Genomic DNA, 19,725 nt, shown 5'->3' on the forward strand with positions numbered 1-19,725 from the left:
CAATTTTTTGACCACTACACTGAAAATGGTATTTTAAGTATAAACCAATGAAGAATAGAAAATCCAAGGAGACAATATGGCAATTAATCTTAGTACTCAAGGTAGAGAAGCAAACATATTATATGCTTTTCCTGAGAAATAATTAATTTCTCAACTGTACAGAGCTACATATACTGAAGAAAAATTATAAAGTGAAAACCCAAATATTTACTCTTAATTTTTGCACAAAACTGAAAGATTGTATTACAATGAATAATTCTGTTATCTTGAATCCTTAAAATGGGACAAAATAAACAATGGACTTATTAAGTAGTTGAACTACACTTTCATTTTATTAAAATGTTGTTATTAATATAGATAGGATCCGGTGCATCTTACATGGCATTAAGTAAAATTAAGTCTTTATTTCTTGGTACCTCCTGTGTGTGTGTGTGTGTGTGTGTGTGTGTGTGTGTGTATCACATACTTCACAACACAAACAATAATGTCAATGAATTCATGTCTTCTAATGTAAAAGACTATTTTTTTTCTGCTGTACTAGGGCATTCAACACAGGGAGCCTCATACATGCTAAGAAAATACTCTACAACTGAGTTACATCTCCAGTCCTGGAAGAAGACATTTTTGGGGGTGTATAGTGCTGGGGATTGAACCCTGGACCTTGTAAGCACAAGGCAAGCATACAGTTGAGCTGTATCCCCAGTCTACTGGAAGAAGAAATTTTAAAGGATAATTTAATTCCTACTCCAGTTTCCAATGATAGACACTGCATGAGCTGATTAAATGCATTTTGTGGCTACTTTATTAAAATATATATTTTTTAGTTGTAGTAGGACACAATACATTTATTTGTTTGTTTTTATGTGTTGCTGAGGCTCAACCCAGTGCCTCACATGTGCTAGGCCAGCACTCTATCACTGAGCCACAACCCCAGCCCTGTGGCTACATTTTACTCCTTTCCTACAGTTAGTTCAACACACTCACCCACCTGCATACCACAGAAGTAAAAACATTGGTTAGTCAACCAAACAAAGGGGTTTAGAAAAAAAACAATCAACTGCGCATTGAGCTGTGATCCAAGACTCGCTGTGTGATATTATTTGAATGACTTAAATGACATGTTTAAAAATAAATACATTTTAAAATATTATTTTTAGTTGTAGATGGACACAATACCTTTATTTTATTTTTATGTGGTACTGAGGATCGAACCAGTGCCTTCCACATGTGAGGCGAGCCCGCCACCACTGAGCTACAGCCCCAGCCCAATAAATTCTTTTTAAAATAGCATAAAGTAAAGAGTTCAACAAAATTAAGCTGTAAATATAAAACAAAAAAACACCTACTATGTGATGAAGGGAAATGAGCCAATTCACAAGTAATATGGTTATCTGTATTCACAGCTGAAAAATAACATGACCTGTAATTTAAAGCAATGTCGACAAGAGGTATTTGAAGCTTCATGAGAATGCATTCTGTCAGAATCAGAACTAAACATAAGAACTTTATATTTCTGGGAAATTGATGTTTTAAACGCATGATATGGCTTCTTGTTTTATTTTGGCCCATACTAATCAAATGTTCAAAACTTCTGTCAATGAAATTTGTAATGAATATAGAAAATAGAAGCAGATGACCAAAAGATTATTAAATTCTAAAACCTTACTATCTTTCATATTTAAAAGCAATTTTAGGACAATGGTTTACAACTGGAAACATTGATTGCCCCCCAGGGGATATCTTTCAAAGTCCATTGGCATTTTGGGTTGTCACAATTGGTGATGAGGATTGCTACTGGTATCTAGAGGGTAATGCCCAAGGAAATTGCTAAATGTCTTAGAATTAACAAGACATCACTCTGCAAAAAAAGAAAAAGGGGTGGGGGCTAAAATATCATACTGCCTGTGTTCAAAAAATGTGCCTTAAGTGTAAGATTTTAACACCCACCAAACTTTTTTTCAATATATTGATTATGCAATATTAGACATACAAAAATATATACCATAAGACAGTGAATACTGAGCTTAAAAAATGGAGTTAATCTTTCTTGGGTATTCCTTCCTGTCTCTATAAAATACATTTAAAGAGATTAATTAAGGTAATATTATGGTTAATCTATATTACATTATGATAAACTATACAATACCATGATAATTATCCTATATTACATTAAATTATACTGCAAACATGTTTCTTTAGTAGTTTCAATGACTACATACATTTCTACTTTACATTGAAATATAGAATTATAATAAAAACTTGCAAAGCACATATAGTATGTAATGATTCATTCCTTGAGTATTAAAAGGTTTTGATTACTTCCTTAATACATAATATAAAGTGGGTTTATACATATAATTAATTATGAAGTGTTACAATTCATTAAATTTATGACTACCTGATAATCGTTGGATTTGAGGCAAATTTATACACTATAAAACTGAACTTTGGCTGAGCCAATGAACTACTTTATACTTTAATAAAATGGTGTCAGAATGGTAAAAAATGAATATGAATCCAGTAAGAAAACAAAGTATTATTGTCCTCCACCTTGTTCCATGAATTCTATTGAGGCTACTGGAGAGTGCACTCTGCCCCTAGGTTCTCTTGGATTGAGAGATTACTGCTTTTCATTTAGAAGTAGCCTTGAAGCCTCAAATTAGAGTAGTGGTTATGGCATAACATTAATACCCATTTCCCAGTTCATGGTTATGAAAGTACATCTAAAAAAACCAACAATAAACAAACAAACAACAACAACAAAAAACCCTACAGTGTCCAAATTCTACAATTGCAAAGGAACTGCTGCTGTAGGCTGATCATGATCTCAGTCCAATAAACCCAATAGATCTATAGTATGAAAGAAACAGAATTTTAATGAAGCTTAACTATGGCTTAAAGTGTATAAGACAACAAAAATATGATCTTTGAGGCCACATGTGGCTTGACTATTAATAAGAAATACACACACACATTTATAGGCTCAATTTTTTGCACCTTAAGAATATTTCTTACAAATTAGTATGATTTAAAAAAAGAATTACTAAAAATTACAATTTATTTTCTTTATAAACAATAAAACAACCAGTGTTGGTGAAAAATGAAATACTGGTATTAATCAACAATGGACATGAGAAAATGAAAATAAGGAGCTAAAACATTTGTTTGGAATAGGTGTGATTTTAAAAATAGACTGAAAGTAGTAAATTAGGGTCAAACAGGACTTCAGTCAAGAAAGATATTTCTTGTATTTTAAAAAATTATTCAACTAACCAATTAAAACAAAAAGATGGAAAAAGAATGACAGTTCATGGATAAAAGTAATACCAGTATTTTCAAATTGTAATAGCCTGCCAAAAATAATTATTCACTCCACTATGACAAGAAATAAGAAAGAAATGTTTTATGATTGTTACTGTCATCGCTAACATTTCATTTTCCCTAAAGAATTATGAAAATGGACATGGTGAATACCAGTTGTTATTTAAGAGAAAAATGTTTCAAATTCTACAATACTAATGCTATTATAGTCCTAATTGATATACTTGTAGTCTTCTAAAGACATCAACCCTTATAAAGCACACAAACACATGCAGACTCACAAGCCTGCATAAAATACAGATGGTCGATAGCCACGTAAATAGATCAATGATTACAAAGATGGATTGAGGAGACAAAAACGAGCTCTACTATTACACATGCATGAACTTCCTGACTATAAGAATAATTATTCTCTAGAACTGGTTAATTGAGGGAAGTGACGAATCTTTTTTTGCCAGCAGAATCAATAGATACCCATCTATCTTTGATGACTTAGGTGTGGCATTGCTTGGAGTCCAGGCGATGGATTACATGACCTTTGCTCCCCTCTAATCATTCTGTCACGATTAAAGAATAAGTTATATAGATCATATAAACTGTTTGAAGATGTAAAATCACATTTGGGAAACATAATCATGTGGCAACCTGTAGATTCTGCATATCATATACAACATGGTCCTGGATATTGTCTGGGTTTTTAAAAAGTAATATAACCAGGATATATGGAAATCATGGGGGGGGGGGTTAGCTGAAATATTCCCATACATGCACTGCAGAGGAATACTTACGGAAATATTTGAGTAGTTTCTAGGCATTAAGGAGGTATCTTGGACCTGGATTTAATCCGGGGTCTTACTGAAGATAATTTATCTTTTCACTAAAGATAGAATGTATTTAAAATAAAAGGAAGGGAGAGGGAAGGAAGAGGGTGACATAGAGAAAATGAAGCAAGTGGACAGAGAGCAGCTAATCAGACATCAGACAGTACCCTGTCCAGCAGGAATGCACTTTTCCCTTAAACATGAGGGAGATGGATACCAAAAAAACATGAATACACAGAACATTTGCTTAAAAAATATGGGTGTCCAATACATTGTGTGGATTGTTTTAAGAAAGAACTACAGGGGTTGTACAGTCCATTTCAAAATCCTTGGCGGGGGGAAAGGACTTTGAAGTTTTCTCCAGGAAAAATGATAAATGTGTAAAGAGATAGATATGTTATGTCAGATTTAAACTTTATAGAATATTATGGTTTGTATGTGAGGTGTTCCCGAAAAGCTCATGTGTGAAAAAATATGAGAGTGTTCAGAGGGGAAATGATTAAGTTGTGAGAGCCTTAAACCAATCAGTGAAATAATCCTTGATATGATTAACTAAGTGTTAACTGGAGGCAGGTGAGATATGGCTGGAAGAGGTGGGGAATTGGGGATGTGGCTTTGGAGTATATATTTGTACCTGGTAGTAGAGTCTATTTCTTGATCATCATGTAAACTGCTTTGCTCTACCATGATGTTCTGCCTCACTTTGACCCATAAGAAATAGAGCTGGCTTTCTATGGACCAAGTCATCTGAAACTATTGAGTCCCCAAATAAACTTTTCTTCCCATAAATTGCTCTGGTCAGATCTTTTAGTCAAAGCAGTGAAAAAATAATAATTTTAAATAAGCTTTTGAAAAAAAAGATATTTCTTCCCTGGATCTCATTCTCTTACTTACTTTACCTAAAAACTCAAGCCCTCTATTGACTTATGACACATCATAGCATCCTGGTCTGCAATGATCTGAAATCTCTTAACACCACCCCTTCCATCAAAGCATGTGGTCTCCAGAAATACAGTTTTTAATCTTCCATTTGCCACCTTTTTCCTCTAGTAGCCTCAAGAATTTCACTAGCCCTTATACTCCAACAATCACTTCTTTGCAAATGACTCCAATACTCTATTCTCAGTCCTTACCTCTATTATGACTTACACTACATGTTCAAATGTAATGTTATCTGTACAATTTCTCTCCTCTGCCCTGGATTTCTATCCTACCTTTTTTGCCTCTTTTTGTTGTCAATGGTAAAAAGATTCTATCACCAAGATTTTTCAATGACTTTTTTTTTTTAACTTCTTGTTTAGTTACCTTTCCTTTTTCTATGCCCCTGATATGTCAGAAATTTATTATAATTAAACTTTAAATTGTGATAATTTAACTAGTCTCTTTATATCAAGCCAATTAGTATATGCTGTAGCTACATTAACTTTCCAAAACATACAACTTGACCCTGTACAAACTCAACACCTTGACATTCAAGGTATCTACCAGGGACCACAATGTCTGAGTGTTACAGAAACCAAAAATGAGTCAAAGTGAGTAGGCTATAGGGAACATTGAGAACTGTGGCAATCTGGAGAATGTGGGACATTAAAATTCTATTATTTAACCACTATAAGGGCCAAATAAAACATATTTGGAGAGAGTGGGTGAACGACTTAGGGTCACTACTTTGTGATCTCTATGGCTCTATATCATGAACTGAACCAATCTATGACTTTTTTTATATGTTCTTTCTCTTTACCACCCTATATGACTATTGAACTATATCAGACTTTATATTTTTCAAGCTCTTGTATAACATTTCTTTTTCCTAATTCCTAACTGAACCTACTAGTGCTTCAAAGTCCAGTTCAAGAGCATTTCTTCCAGGAAGACCACCTTAGCTACAGCCCATTCTCACAGTTCCCCTCCATAAGCCACTGTACCAGTTTCTGGCATGTTTTTGTGTGTCATGGACTTATTTCACTTTGGGATCTCTTCTCAGAATAAAATAAAGTACATAGAATTATAACAGAAATTGCTTATATTGAAACAGTTATCACCGTATTTATAAAAGTAAGTAGTGATATAATAACATGTGCATGATTAAAGCATTAAAAAGATCTAGTGGCAGCTCTAATAAGTACTTTAATTCTGAAGTGGTAATGAGTGTAAACAATGTTTCAAGATATCTGCCACCACTGGAATATAATATGAAAATATTTATTATTTCTATTAGTGTCAAAGTTAGAAGTACTGCTAATACTACTTTGGTTTGTTGCCTACATTCTTAATTAAATGAAATACTAAATATTAATTAGAAGCAAAAAAATAAAGATGCAATATTTTTCACATCCAAGTTCTGAATCTTCTGAATCCTCTCCATGGGTCCCCAATTCTGTAATAACAATATACTAGTTTCTCTGTGGATCATGTTTTATTTTACACATGCCTTGTGAATATGAGCATAAAGTTCCTGCCGAAACAATATTTCCTGAGCATTTAAGAATCATTTATTTGGGGCTGTGATTGTGGCTCAGTAGTAGAGTGCTCACCTATCATGTGCATGGCACTTGGTTCAATCCTCAGCACCATGTAAAAATAAATAAATAAAATACAGGTATTAAAAAAATCATTTGCATGCACTAATTGTCTCTAATAGAACATATATTTTCCCTTTAACACTTGAATCACTTTTTTGAAACTGGTAGATTAATTTCTTTGTCAATGTTATATATGTAAGTGTGTCTACAAGTATTTCTTTTTCCACTGATACCACACGTAATAACTATCTTGAATTTTTCTCTAAACAGATCAAATGAAATTACACTGAAGCAGATTTTCAAAGCTGGAAAAATGATGCAAAGGATCACCTAAATTTAGTACACATTTTTTGGAATTTATTCATAATTGCACATATTAAAATCTCCTCAACAACCTCAGGATATGGTGTACTTTTAAAAGTTTCTATGTATTACTGCAAGTAGTTTAGGACATTTCAATTTCTTCTACAGATAAATTCAGTTTATCACCGAAGTTTAGGCATTTTGAACTAAAGGAGAAATTAGTTTTTTTATTAATAACCATAACATTTTACCTTGATCTTGTTGATTAAATAAAATAGTTTTTTTAATTATTTTTAAGACATTTATCCTACAAAATAACTAAAATCTATTAGTTGCCTAGCAAGGAAGTGACTATTGACCCACACTTGCAGAGAAAATACTGGAGTTAATTCAAGTCTCTGGGAAATGATGTATCTTTAATTGATTTTTGTTGTCATGAGGAGACAACCATGCTACATGAGCAACAAACTATGATTATGCATGGATGGAGTTTAGCACTGTAATCAAACAGAACTTACAACAAAGTTAATCTGATGATACATATTTAATGCTACATATTATCGATGTGCTACATGATAATTAGACATAAATGGTAAACAGCTCATATGAATGGCAAATTAATGTTACTTCTGCATCACTGAAGCAAACATTTGTGAGATGGGAGGGAGAGAGAGACGCTGGTGATTCTAGTCTGTTTTCCTGCATGAAGGAAGCACTCTTCATTGGGGACTGGAAAATCATAGAATTGTTTCAACCTAGGAGCATCTTCCTTATCAGAAGATACTCAGATGTTTGGTTCACCTAGATAATAGCAATGTTTACCTTAATAACTCAAGTGAGTTACACAATGTTTGTCTCTTACCCAAGTAGCCAAATTCTGATTATGCATACTATCTTACATTTTAAAATGTTTGTTTCTTGTAAGCAGAAGAAAAAAACTGAGTTCTGATTGAGTGGAGTAAGGAATGAGAAAAAAAAATTGAGACTATGTGGCACTGACAAGAAATATAAGGCTCTTAAAACTAAATGCTAGTAAACAGAAATCACATGTTACAGTTTGAATCTAAAATGTCCCCCACCTGGCTCAAGTGTTAAAGGCATGGTCCCCATTCAGCCATGTTCACAGGTAGGGCTCTTGGGCAGTGAATGGATCATGAGATCTCTGACCTCATCCATTCATTGATTCATAGCTAATGATATTATTGGGAGGTGGTACAAAATTTAGGAGGTAGGACGTAGTTGGAGGAAGGAGGTCATATGGGTGTGCCCTAGAAGGGTATTTCTTTTCCCAGCTCCTTCTCCTTCTCTCTGCTTCCTGCTACCATTAGATATGCAGTTTTTCTCTGCCATGCCTTTCCACCATCATGTTCTGCTTTACCTCTGGCCCACAGTAATGGAGCCAGTGGATGATGGAACGAAACCTCTGAAATTATAACCTGAAATCTTTTTTTAAATTTTTAAGGTATTCATGTCAGGTATTTTGTCTCAGCAATGAGAAGCTGATGGATACAGCATGAAATAAATAAAAGGCATAAAATTGGTGTAGCAAAGAAGGAAATGGGTAAAATGTAAGAATGTGAAGGAGAAGAAAATATTAAAGTTTAGAAAAGTGAATGGAAGTATAGTAAATAGGAAGAGTTGAGACAGGTCCAAGTCAACCCATGCACAGCAAATAAGAAATATATGGAAGTACAAAGTAATCTGGCAGGAGCTACACTTGGTTCTCCTTCACTCACCTTCTTAGAGTACAATTCAAATTTTAGCATAATAATGTGATTTTAAAGCAATAGTTTTGACTGCAGAGTAGACACGATTAAACCAGCAAATTCAAGAATTTAGATGTAATTTACTGCTATCTCCAAACTATAAGGAATCCATTTCTCCCAACTGGACCAGGCTTATCCAATTTAAAGAGAAGTGTGTGTGTGTGTGTGTGTGTGTGTGTATAATAAAGTGAAATAGTAAACAAAAATCCTGGGTAATATATACATTTTAAAAGCTTGTTGTTGCATGTAAGGGACATTCATAAGTGAGAACCTCTGTTCCTGTCTTACATTCCCTAAAGAGTTGAAAATGTGACTTAATAATAAAGATTTGTTTAAATGTCCTTGGCAAATAAATACCATGGCAACATTCTCCATATTTATACTTTTTGCATTTACCAAGGTACGTAAAAAAAAATGGTATACTATTTTAGTGAATAAAATAATGACTATGTCAGTTAATTCTTCAAAATATAGTTCTATTTTAGTATAATTCGATTATACAGGGAAGATTAGAAAGCTTCAATTATTGAGTAGGAATCAAAAGTTTATTTGCCTTATTATATTTTATAGCTAAATCCTCAAATTGAAGAAAAGAGGAAAAATTAAATTACATTTAAGCCAAATGCCTTGCTCATTCTGATTATTGTGCAAACAATCCTGGAACTAAGAGATGTAGGACTCAAATAATCAGCTACCCATTTCAACTCAGAGAACTATGAACTTGCTTGTTTCCCCAGGGTGGGAACGGTGTGTGTTGGGGAGGGGCATGTCTGTGTGATGTATTTATCTATATTGTTTCAACAAAGCTATTTCTTATGAAAATGTATCCCTTATAGATGTAGGTGTATTGTAATAATAAGGAGCTTAAATATACTCATTCGCCCTCATTCCTATAGAAAATAATGTCTAAATTTAAAACAACAGCTGGTGGGCAATGTTGGCACACATCTGTATTCCCAGCAGCTCGGAAAGCTGAGGAAGGAGGATCACAGGTTCAAAGCCAGTCTCAGTAACACCCTAAGCAGCTTAGTGAGAACATTAGTGAGTCTCAAAATAAAGAAAAAGGGGTAGGGATGTGGCTCAGTGGTTAACCACCCCTAGTACCGATAGATAGATAGATAGATAGATAGATAGATAGATAAAAACACCTGAGGTAAACCATTATGCAGGCCCACACACCCAAATAGAGTAATTTCCATATAGACATGGCTTGCTCAAACTATTACCAGTTCTCTGAGATTTAGAGGGAGTGAGAGGGGGTTATGGCTAAACTGTTTAAGTTATGTAGCATAAACTACTTGATATCCTCTTGAAATAAAAACTGTATGGCTCAAAAACAAAAGACAACAACAACAAACAACAATGCCCCGGGGTTGGGGGGAACATGTGTCTATGCCCTTGCACAAATATTTGAAGCACTTATTCCCAGAAACCAAACTAGAAAGGCCCAGATACGTCAAGAATTCTAATAATATGTTATATTTCCATACTATTTTATACTACAAAGCACTTTAGTTAGTTTAATTCTTACAAGGGCCTTATATTTTCAGATAAGGAAACAGATTTAGAAAGCTTTAACTTATCCAGAATAATATAATGACTTTCATGTCAAGATAGACCTTGTTTTGAATCCCTTGTCTACTACTCTGAATTAAGGAGCATTATGAAACTCAACAATTTCTCTAAGCCTCAGTTGCCTGTTTTGTAAAAGAAGGATAGCTGCTGATCTCACAGAATTACTTGAGGATTCAATGAGATAATAAACACATAGAGCAATTGACATGATCCCCAAAATATGTAAGTTCCCAGCCCAATAAAAAGGTAACTCTACCACTTATCCATTGATTTTTGAGCAAGCTATTTAACCTCTTGACTTTTTAGATTTTCATCCATAACATGCTAATAATAACTACTTAATGGGGCCAATGCAATGATAAAACACATGTAATTTCATGTATAATGAATGACAGAGAATGATATGCCTACATACACATATGCTTATATTTAAAATGATGTGTAGCTAATAAATAGCAGAGAGATTTAAAACCTAGGTCTTAAAGGGTAGGGTATAATTCCTCTTACTAATCAGTACAGGTATATACTTCTGATACTATTATTAAAACAGAAAATTATTCTGTTTCAACTCAATTGAGAAGATGGAAATCCAGAAATATCTGTGAAAATAAATTTTAAAAGAAATATATTCAACTTACCTGAATTAAGGCCTCACTTAGCATGTCTTCATTAACCTCTAGAATGCTGTTTTTAATATCTTCATATGGCATGCGATATGATCCCAGGAAGATAGCTAAAATAAAAGTTGAATTTATTAACATTAGGACAGCAATAAATGTAAAAGCCATAGGGTTTATATGCTTTCCATTTTATAGATTCAAAATATTAAAACTTCTGTCATTCATACCAATTTACAGAATTATGAACAATCAAAAGTTGTTTCCATTTGATAGATAAGTTTCTATCCATCTAGACAAAATGGTCTATTAACTTAGGCTCTAATGTTTATAGATCATGAATATTTACATACAAAATACAACTACTAATAGCATTTTGTGTTTTTTTTTTTTGTTGTTTTTTTTTTTGCAGGGGTTGGTATAAGGGATTAAACTCAGGGGCTCTCGACCACTGAGCCATATCCCCACACCTATTTTCTATTTCATTTAGAGACAGGGTCTCCACTGAGTTGCTTTAGTGCCTCACTGTTGCTGAGGCTGGCTTTGAACTCACAATCCTCCTGCCTCAGCCTCCCAAGCTACTGGCATCACAGGCATGCACCACCATGCAGGGCTAAACAACACTCTTGACTGTATGTCTTAGGCAGGTTAAGTTGAGCTGATAAAATGACCCATAAAAACACAGTACTTTTCAGGAATGACAGTAAATTATCCATTTAAAAAAAAATCAAATCAATATTATGGTATTCCCCACAACAGTTTTTTTTTAAATTTACATTCAATAAACCACAGTCTGAAAATAATATAAGCAACGTTCCAGATATAAACAATTTATAAATCTTAAAGTATGTGCTGTTCTGAGAAGCCCAATGACATTTTACAGTGTCACTTCTGCCTCACTGGTGGTATAAATTATCCATTTCTCCAGTGTATCCAAAAGTATATGCTACCTGCCCCTTCATCATTTAATAGTCTTTTTGGTTATAAGAACTACCATTATGTTATCACAGTGTTTATGTTCAAGTAACCCTTATTTTACTTAAAAATGGCCCCAAACTGAAAAAAATAGTGATTCTGACAATTTCAATTTGCCAAAGAGAAATTCTAAAGTGCTTCCTTTAGGGATCATCTTACAAAATCACTAAAAGAGTGAGCACGGACCAATAAGATATTTTTGGAGAAAGAAGGAAAAAACGAGAGAGAGACCACATTCACATAACACTTATTTCAGATTGTTATAATTTTTTTTAATTTTAATTTTTTTTTAAGAGAGAGAGAGAGAGAAGAGAGACAGAGGAGAGAGAGAGAATTTCAATATTTATTTTTCGGTTTTTCGGCAGACACAACATCTTTGTTTGTATGTGGTGCTGAGGATTGAACCCGGGCCGCACGCATGCCAGGGAGTCCGCGCTACTGCTTGAGCCATATCCCTAGGCCAATTATAATTGTTTTATTTTATTATTGTAGTTGAGATTTTACTGTGCCTAACTTATAGATTAAACTTTTTAATAGGTACGTAATATATATGAACAAAAAACATAGCATATATGGGGTACAGTACTATCAGTGGTTCTTGCTCCCATGGGAGATCTTGGAACATATCCCACGCAGAGAAGGAAGAACTACTGTACTTAGCAGTTCTCCCACACAAGAAAAAATTTTAAGTGCCTGAGTCATCAAAGTACCCTGCGTTCCCGCTGACACTCATGTGGTGTACTGGTAGTTGCTTTATGCATTAAGTCATTATTTCACCTGTCAACATTGACTGAATTACATAAATTTTATGTCATGTTGGAATAATTCAACAAATTATACCTAGAATAGCTTATAATTACTAAGAAAGTATTTTCCAACACATTCGATTTAATCTCCATTAAATATATTTTTCAAAGAATATAGATAGATGTGTTCTTATCACTAGAACCTAAGATTTTCTATTTTTTAATCAATATTATGTTGTATAGGATTTATTTTTCATGAAACGGTCTATATGACTTTTTAGGTACTAAAAGAAAAACGAATCCTGTCTATGCAAATGATTACCAACACAAAAAAAGCAAAGAAGATCTCCAAAATCTAAGTAAATAATTCTGACAGATGTCAACAAGCAATTGAGATCATATTGTATTTTTTTAAAAAGTACTGAACAAATTTATAAAGAAAATGTATGACCAGGTAAGCAATGTACAAATTCAAAACAGCTATTAGTACACTGCTTTTTTTTACAGCTACATTCCTACTGACACAAGAATGATGAGTTGTTTATTTTAATCTGATTCTCTATAGCACATTCTTTAACAAAATAAATTCCCATGGTATTCTTTAAGCAATTAGAAACGCTTGATGTGTTGAAATTTCTCATGCATAGTGTTTTAGTACACTTGGAATCTCAACAGTCTACTATACTGACAAAAAATATTCTGAATCCAACGCAGAGGGAAGAGTACAACAAAATAAAACTTAAAGGGCTACTTAAATGAAGATGAGTTTAACTGTCCATCTACTGTAGCAATGGCTGACAGTTTTGGTAAAGGTTTCAAGGTTCAGTAATTAGTCTGGGCTTTCTTACTCTTCATTTCTTCTTGTTTTTTGTTACCATTTTTGTCATTTCTTTGATGTGCTGAGGATATAACCCAGGGCCCGGCACTTTCTAGGCAGGAACTCTACCACTGAACTATATCCCAAATTGTCAGTAACCTCTCTTAAAGTGCAACAGTTAAAATTTTTACTAGCTGGCCTCACAATTACTCAAGTGCAAAGGATAGCAGTAAAAGGAGTTTTGCAGAATGGGAACAATGTGAATACTCTAAAATTATAAATGCCAGACTCAAGCAAAAGGGGAAAAAAAAAACCTAATACTCTTTTTTTTTTCAACTTTGCCTTGTTTGACAAGATTCACTAAGAAGGTTTTATTAACAGTACTTTCCAGAACAAGGCTAAATTGTGATTTTTATTTATAGTGGCTAAGTGACAAAAAGGTAACCCAAATCATAATTACACAGAAGTTTGTTTCTTTTCCTTTTTTTACTTTTATTTGTTTAGTACTTTCTTTTTATACCAGGGATTTACCCAGTAGCGCTTAACCATAGAGCCACATCCCCAGCCCTTTCTGTTTTTATTTTGTATTTTGAGACAGTGTCTCACTAAATTATTTAGGGCCTGGATAATTTGCAGAGGCTGGCTCTGAACTTATGATCCTCCTGCAATCAACCTCCAAAGTCTCTATGATTAAAGGTGTGTTCCACCATGTCCACCTACAGAATTTTGTTTCCATCTATACTAATATTGTTCAAAAAATTTACAACTTTGTTTAAATACATTTGGCAACCCCTTACCATCACCACAACCACCCCCTAAGAGGAAGATACTACATACACAGATTCTGAGCTGTTTTCGGATCCAAAACTCTTAATTCTTTCAGTTTCTTCTTTGCAGGTATACTCTTCTTTATTTCTGAAGGTTCTGTATTTTTTTGAACTGAAAGAAAAATTTTGATTCATAAACATTAATGGTACTAATCCAAGTACATGAAATAACATTAGTAAGGCATATTAACTACATTAATAAAACTCATTCTGAAATCAATAAATGTGTTTATTTCATTAGTTCAGGGAAGATGATAAACATAAAAATATAGATCTGTTTAGAGGTTTCCCTACAAATTAAATGTCAGCACTTAAGCAGAAAAGATAAGCCAAATAGAAACAAAAATCAATTGTTGCTTCTTACCTAATGTGTAACATTAATTACTCCTTTACCAGATACCTACAGCACAATGGAATTAAATATATAATAAAATCTCACTAATTTGGACTAAGTGAGAAAAAAAGGAAGATAAAGATTTCTTCTAAAATATGCAAAAATTTCTTTAATTCAGTGAAAATGCTTTAAAGAACCTAAGGTAACTTAATTAATAAACAGGTAGCCATAAAAAAAATTCCAGCTGACTCTACTTTGAAGAGTAGGTATAATTCAGACTGTTGTGGCACATGCCTGTAATCCTATTAACCAGCAAGGCTAAAACAGGGGATTTCAAGTTCAAAATCAGCCTCATCAACTTAGCAAGACTCTGTCTCAAAAATAAATAAATAAAATAAAACAGTAGCATTGTGTGTGTGTGTGTGTGTGTGTGTGTGTGTGTGTGTGTTGAACCTCAAAGTGATGGTCTTTTGATTAAGTTAGCCTTGTCTCCTTCCCCATTTTTGAAATACTGTTTGTTTTGTTTCAACAAAATGTTTACTTTTGAGTTCCTCAGGTCACATTTTAATTCAAATGGTCACAGGGACTTAAAAAAACTGAAAAACTGTAAGGAGTAGTAATGCTAAGGAGTGGCTTTACCTATCCATAATCTCTATCAGTACACCTTCCAAAGAAGCCACCACAGAAAACAATATAAAAACCTTACACGAATAAAGAAGAAGTCAAATCCATAAACCCTTCCTGTACAGAACCTCTTCAACTATCATTGTCCTAAAGTATTGGCAGTTTACAACTTCCATTATAAAAATAGTGTGGTGGTTAATGGGACCATCAAATTATGTGAGAAAAGTAAAAGGGACAATTTTTTCTCAAACAAGTACACTGATAGGCATTTGTCCTCAAATGAGTGATGCTCAATTGTATAAGTGATTCCTAGGGCCACAATTATGCTATTTCTTTGCACTTTAAAAAATATAACTTCAGGGCTGGGAGTGTAGATCCATGTTAGCTGAATTGCCTATCATGTAGGAAGCCCAGGGTTCAATCCCAAGTACTATGCAAAAACTAAAACAAATAAATTAAAAAAAAAAATTTAAATGTGATCTAAAACTTGTGAAGGATACTACAAGTAACTTTTTTTCTCTTAGGGAAAAGTTACTAGTATAGTACATTTTTTACAAAGACAATGTACTCATGAACATTGGCATCTGGGAAAAAAATCTCAGCATGGCATTAAATGCATGAACGTATTGCAAGTCTATTAAGATTATCTTTGTTTGAATGGTGTAAAATACACACAACTAAGCATAGAAATAAAAGACAAAATAAGTCACCTAAATAACTAAATTCTTAATAGTGCTAAGCTTTACCTGACTTAACAAATCTAAAAATGATATATAGTCTCAGGAGACTAGATAATAATTACACTGGAAAATTATCATTTTATAAGAGGTAGCAAATAGTTTCCATGCTAACTCAACACAAAGTCACTGCTATTACTCAAAGAATAACTGCATTTAATGTTATTTCTTTCAAAATCCACCACTAGGATTGGGGATATAGCTCAGTGGTAGAGCTTTTGGCTAGCCTGTGTTCAATCCACAGCATCACATACATAGACACATAAAATCAACTCAAGTGTCCTCAAAGGATCATTCTAAGGGCACAGTGTCTCACCTATGTCATCCTCACATTTTAGTTATTCTAATTTTCAAGCCACTCTCAGACACCCTAAGTTTCTTAAGACCACTGTATATGAAGAAATCACATTTCAACAATCATTTCTTCTGTCTATGAAAATATCTTAATCATATTGACGTTACTGCTGGAAGCATATGCAAATTTTAGAAGCCACAGAAATAGTGAAGAAAAGTATCCTAATTTCTTTATACACCTCAATCTCCAGTATGGGAGACTAAGTATCCAAGTACATATGAGATGAAAGTGCTATAGCATGAAGAGGATATTAAAAATGTTCAGTAAACAGACTCCTGGCTAACCTAGGCATAAATAATGCTCAATACATGACTTCATACTTAAGCATGTTTTCATTAAAATATAGTCTATCCTTTCCCCTTTTCAAATGAACAAATTGTTTAAAATTAGACTTTGTCATCCTAAATATCAATAGTCACAGTTTTGCTTTTGGAATCTTTTGGAATCCTTGTGTTATACAACTTGGCTTAAATCCTGGGTTCAAACAGGAATTCCATGAGTGAGAACTGCTGCTTTGAGAATCATTATAGTAAAAGCAAGCTTAAAATAGTTCTTTAACTAGACAAGCTTTCTAAAACAATCATGTTTTTACCATGATAAGTAGCTAATTGACTGGTGGCTATTATTGCCTTTGGCTTTTTGTTTTAAAAAGTATTCCTCCAGGGATCACAATCACAGAGTTAGATAGAGAGTTCAAAGAATAACAATGAAACATCAAATATCTGAATAGAATTGAAAATTTCATGTTAAAAATCGCCTGAATTCATAATACCCTCAAAATGTCATTTTATTTTTTTTTTGATTCTCATATATCTCTTTTTTTTTACCATATTTCACACTTTGATTCAAGTGGGTTATGAGCTCCCATTTTTACCCCATATACAGATTGCAGAATCACATCAGTTACACATCCATTGATTTACATATTGCCAAACTAGTGTCTGTTGTGTTCTGCTGCCTTTCCTATCCTCTACTATCCCCCCTCCCCTCCCCTCCCCTCGCCTCTTCTCTCTCTGCCCCCTCTAATGACATTCATTTGTCCCCCTTGTATTATTTTTCCCTTTCCCCTCACTTCCTCTTGTATGTACTTTTGTATAACCCTGAGGGTCTCCTTCCATTTCCATGCAGTTTCCCTTCTCTCTCCCTTTCCCTCCCACCTCTCATCCCTGTTTAATGTTAATCTTCTTCTCATGCTCTTCAACCCTACTCTGTTCTTAGTTACTCTCCTTAAATCAAAGAAGACATTTGTCATTAGTTTTTTAGGGATTGGCTAGCTTCACTTAGCATAATCTGCTCTAATGCCATCCATTTCCCTGTAAATTATATGATTTTGTCATTTTTTAATGCAGAGTAATACTCCATTGTGTATAATGCCACATTTTTTTTATCCATTCATCTATTGAAGGGCATCTAGGTTGGTTCCACAGTCTTGCTATTGTGAATTGTGCTGCTATGAACATCGATGTAGCAGTGTCCCTGTAGCATGCTCTTTTTAGGTCTTTAGGGAATAGACCGAGAAAACTAATACCAATACTTTTCAAGCTACTTCAGGAAATAGAAAAAGAGGGAGAACTTCCAAATTCATTCTATGAGGCCAACATCACCCTGATACCTAAACCAGACAAAGACACTTCAAAGAAAGAAAACTACAGACCAATATCTCTAATGAACCTAGATGCAAAAATCCTCAATAAAATTCTGGCCAATCGGATACAAAAACATATCCAAAAAATTGTGCACCATGATCAAGTAGGATTCATCCCTGGGATGCAAGGCTGGTTCAATATACGGAAATCAATAAATGTTATTCACCACATCAATAGACTTAAAAATAAGAACCATATGATCATCTCGATAGATGCGGAAAAAGCATTCGACAAAGTACAGCATCCCTTTATGTTCAAAACTCTAGAAAAACTAGGGATAACAGGAACATACCTCAATATTGTAAAAGCAATCTATGCTAAGCCTCAGGCTAGCATCATTCTGAATGGAGAAAAATTGAAGGTATTCCCTCTAAAATCTGGAACAAGACAGGGATGCCCTCTCTCACCACTTCTGTTCAACATAGTTCTCGAAACACTGGCCAGAGCAATTAGACAGACGAAAGAAATTAAAGGCATCAAAATAGGAAAAGAAGAACTTAAATTATCACTATTTGCAGATGACATGATTCTATACCTAGCAGACCCAAAAGGGTCTACAAAGAAATTATTAGAGCTAATAAATGAATTCAGCAAAGTGGCAGGATATAAAATCAACACGCATAAATCAAAGGCATTCCTGTATATCAGCGACAAATCCTCTGAAATGGAAATGAGGACAACCACTCCATTCACAATATCCTCAAAAAAATAAAATACTTGGGAATCAACCTAACAAAAGAGGCGAAAGACTTATACAATGAAAACTACAGAACCCTAAAGAGAGAAATAGAAGAAGATCTTAGAAGATGGAAAAATATACCCTGTTCATGGATAGGCAGAACTAACATCATCAAAATGGCGATATTACCAAAAGTTCTCTATAGGTTTAATGCAATGCCAATCAAAATCCCAACGGCATTTCTTGTAGAAATAGAGAAAGCAATCATGAAATTCATATGGAAAAATAAAAGACCCAGAATAGCAAAAACAATGCTAAGCAGGAAGTGTGAATCAGGCGGTATAGTGATACCAGACTTCAAACTATACTACAGAGCAATAGTAACAAAAACAGCATGGTACTGGTACCAAAACAGGCGGGTGGACCAATGGTACAGAATAGAGGACACAGAAACCAATCCACAAAACTACAACTACCTTATATTTGATAAAGGGGCTAAAAGCATGCAATGGAGGAAGGATAGCATCTTCAACAAATGGTGCTGGGAAAACTGGAAATCCATATGCAACAAAATGAAACTGAATCCCTTTCTCTCGCCATGCACAAAAGTTAATTCAAAATGGATCAAGGAGCTTGATATCAAATCAGAGACACGCCGTCTGATAGAAGAAAAAGTTGGCTACGATCTACATACTGTGGGGTCGGGCTCCAAATTCCTCAATAGGACACCCATAGCACAAAAGTTAATAACTAGAATCAACAAATGGGACTTACTCAAACTAAAAAGTTTTTTCTCAGCAAAAGAAACAATAAGAGAGGTAAATAGAGAGCCTACATCCTGGGAACAAATCTTTACTCCTCACACTTCAGATAGAGCCCTAATATCCAGAGTATACAAAGAACTCAAAAAATTAGACAATAAGATAACAAACAACCCAATCAACAAATGGGCCAAGGACCTGAACAGACACTTCTCAGAGGAGGACATACAGTCAATCAACAAGTACATGAAAAAATGCTCACCATCTCTAGCAGTCAGAGAAATGCAAATCAAAACCAC

General features: G+C 34.0%; 1 protein-coding gene across 3 annotated transcripts in view; it reads right to left on the reverse strand.

Annotated features, from left to right (window-relative positions):
* The window catches only part of Diaph2 (diaphanous related formin 2), an 870,804-nt gene that overhangs the window by 469,117 nt on the left and 381,962 nt on the right, over positions 1-19,725 (reverse strand). For all 3 annotated transcript variants that reach the window (XM_071606838.1, XM_071606839.1, XM_071606837.1), the window contains 2 exons: positions 14,301-14,402; positions 10,947-11,041 (listed from right to left, as the gene is read on the reverse strand). In XM_071606838.1, coding sequence (XP_071462939.1) covers positions 10,947-11,041; positions 14,301-14,402 — 197 coding nt within the window. The remainder of the gene's footprint in view (positions 1-10,946; positions 11,042-14,300; positions 14,403-19,725) is intronic.

The sequence above is a fragment of the Marmota flaviventris genome, chromosome X, assembly GCF_047511675.1.
Source record: "Marmota flaviventris isolate mMarFla1 chromosome X, mMarFla1.hap1, whole genome shotgun sequence".
Classification (NCBI taxonomy): Eukaryota; Metazoa; Chordata; class Mammalia; order Rodentia; family Sciuridae; genus Marmota; species Marmota flaviventris.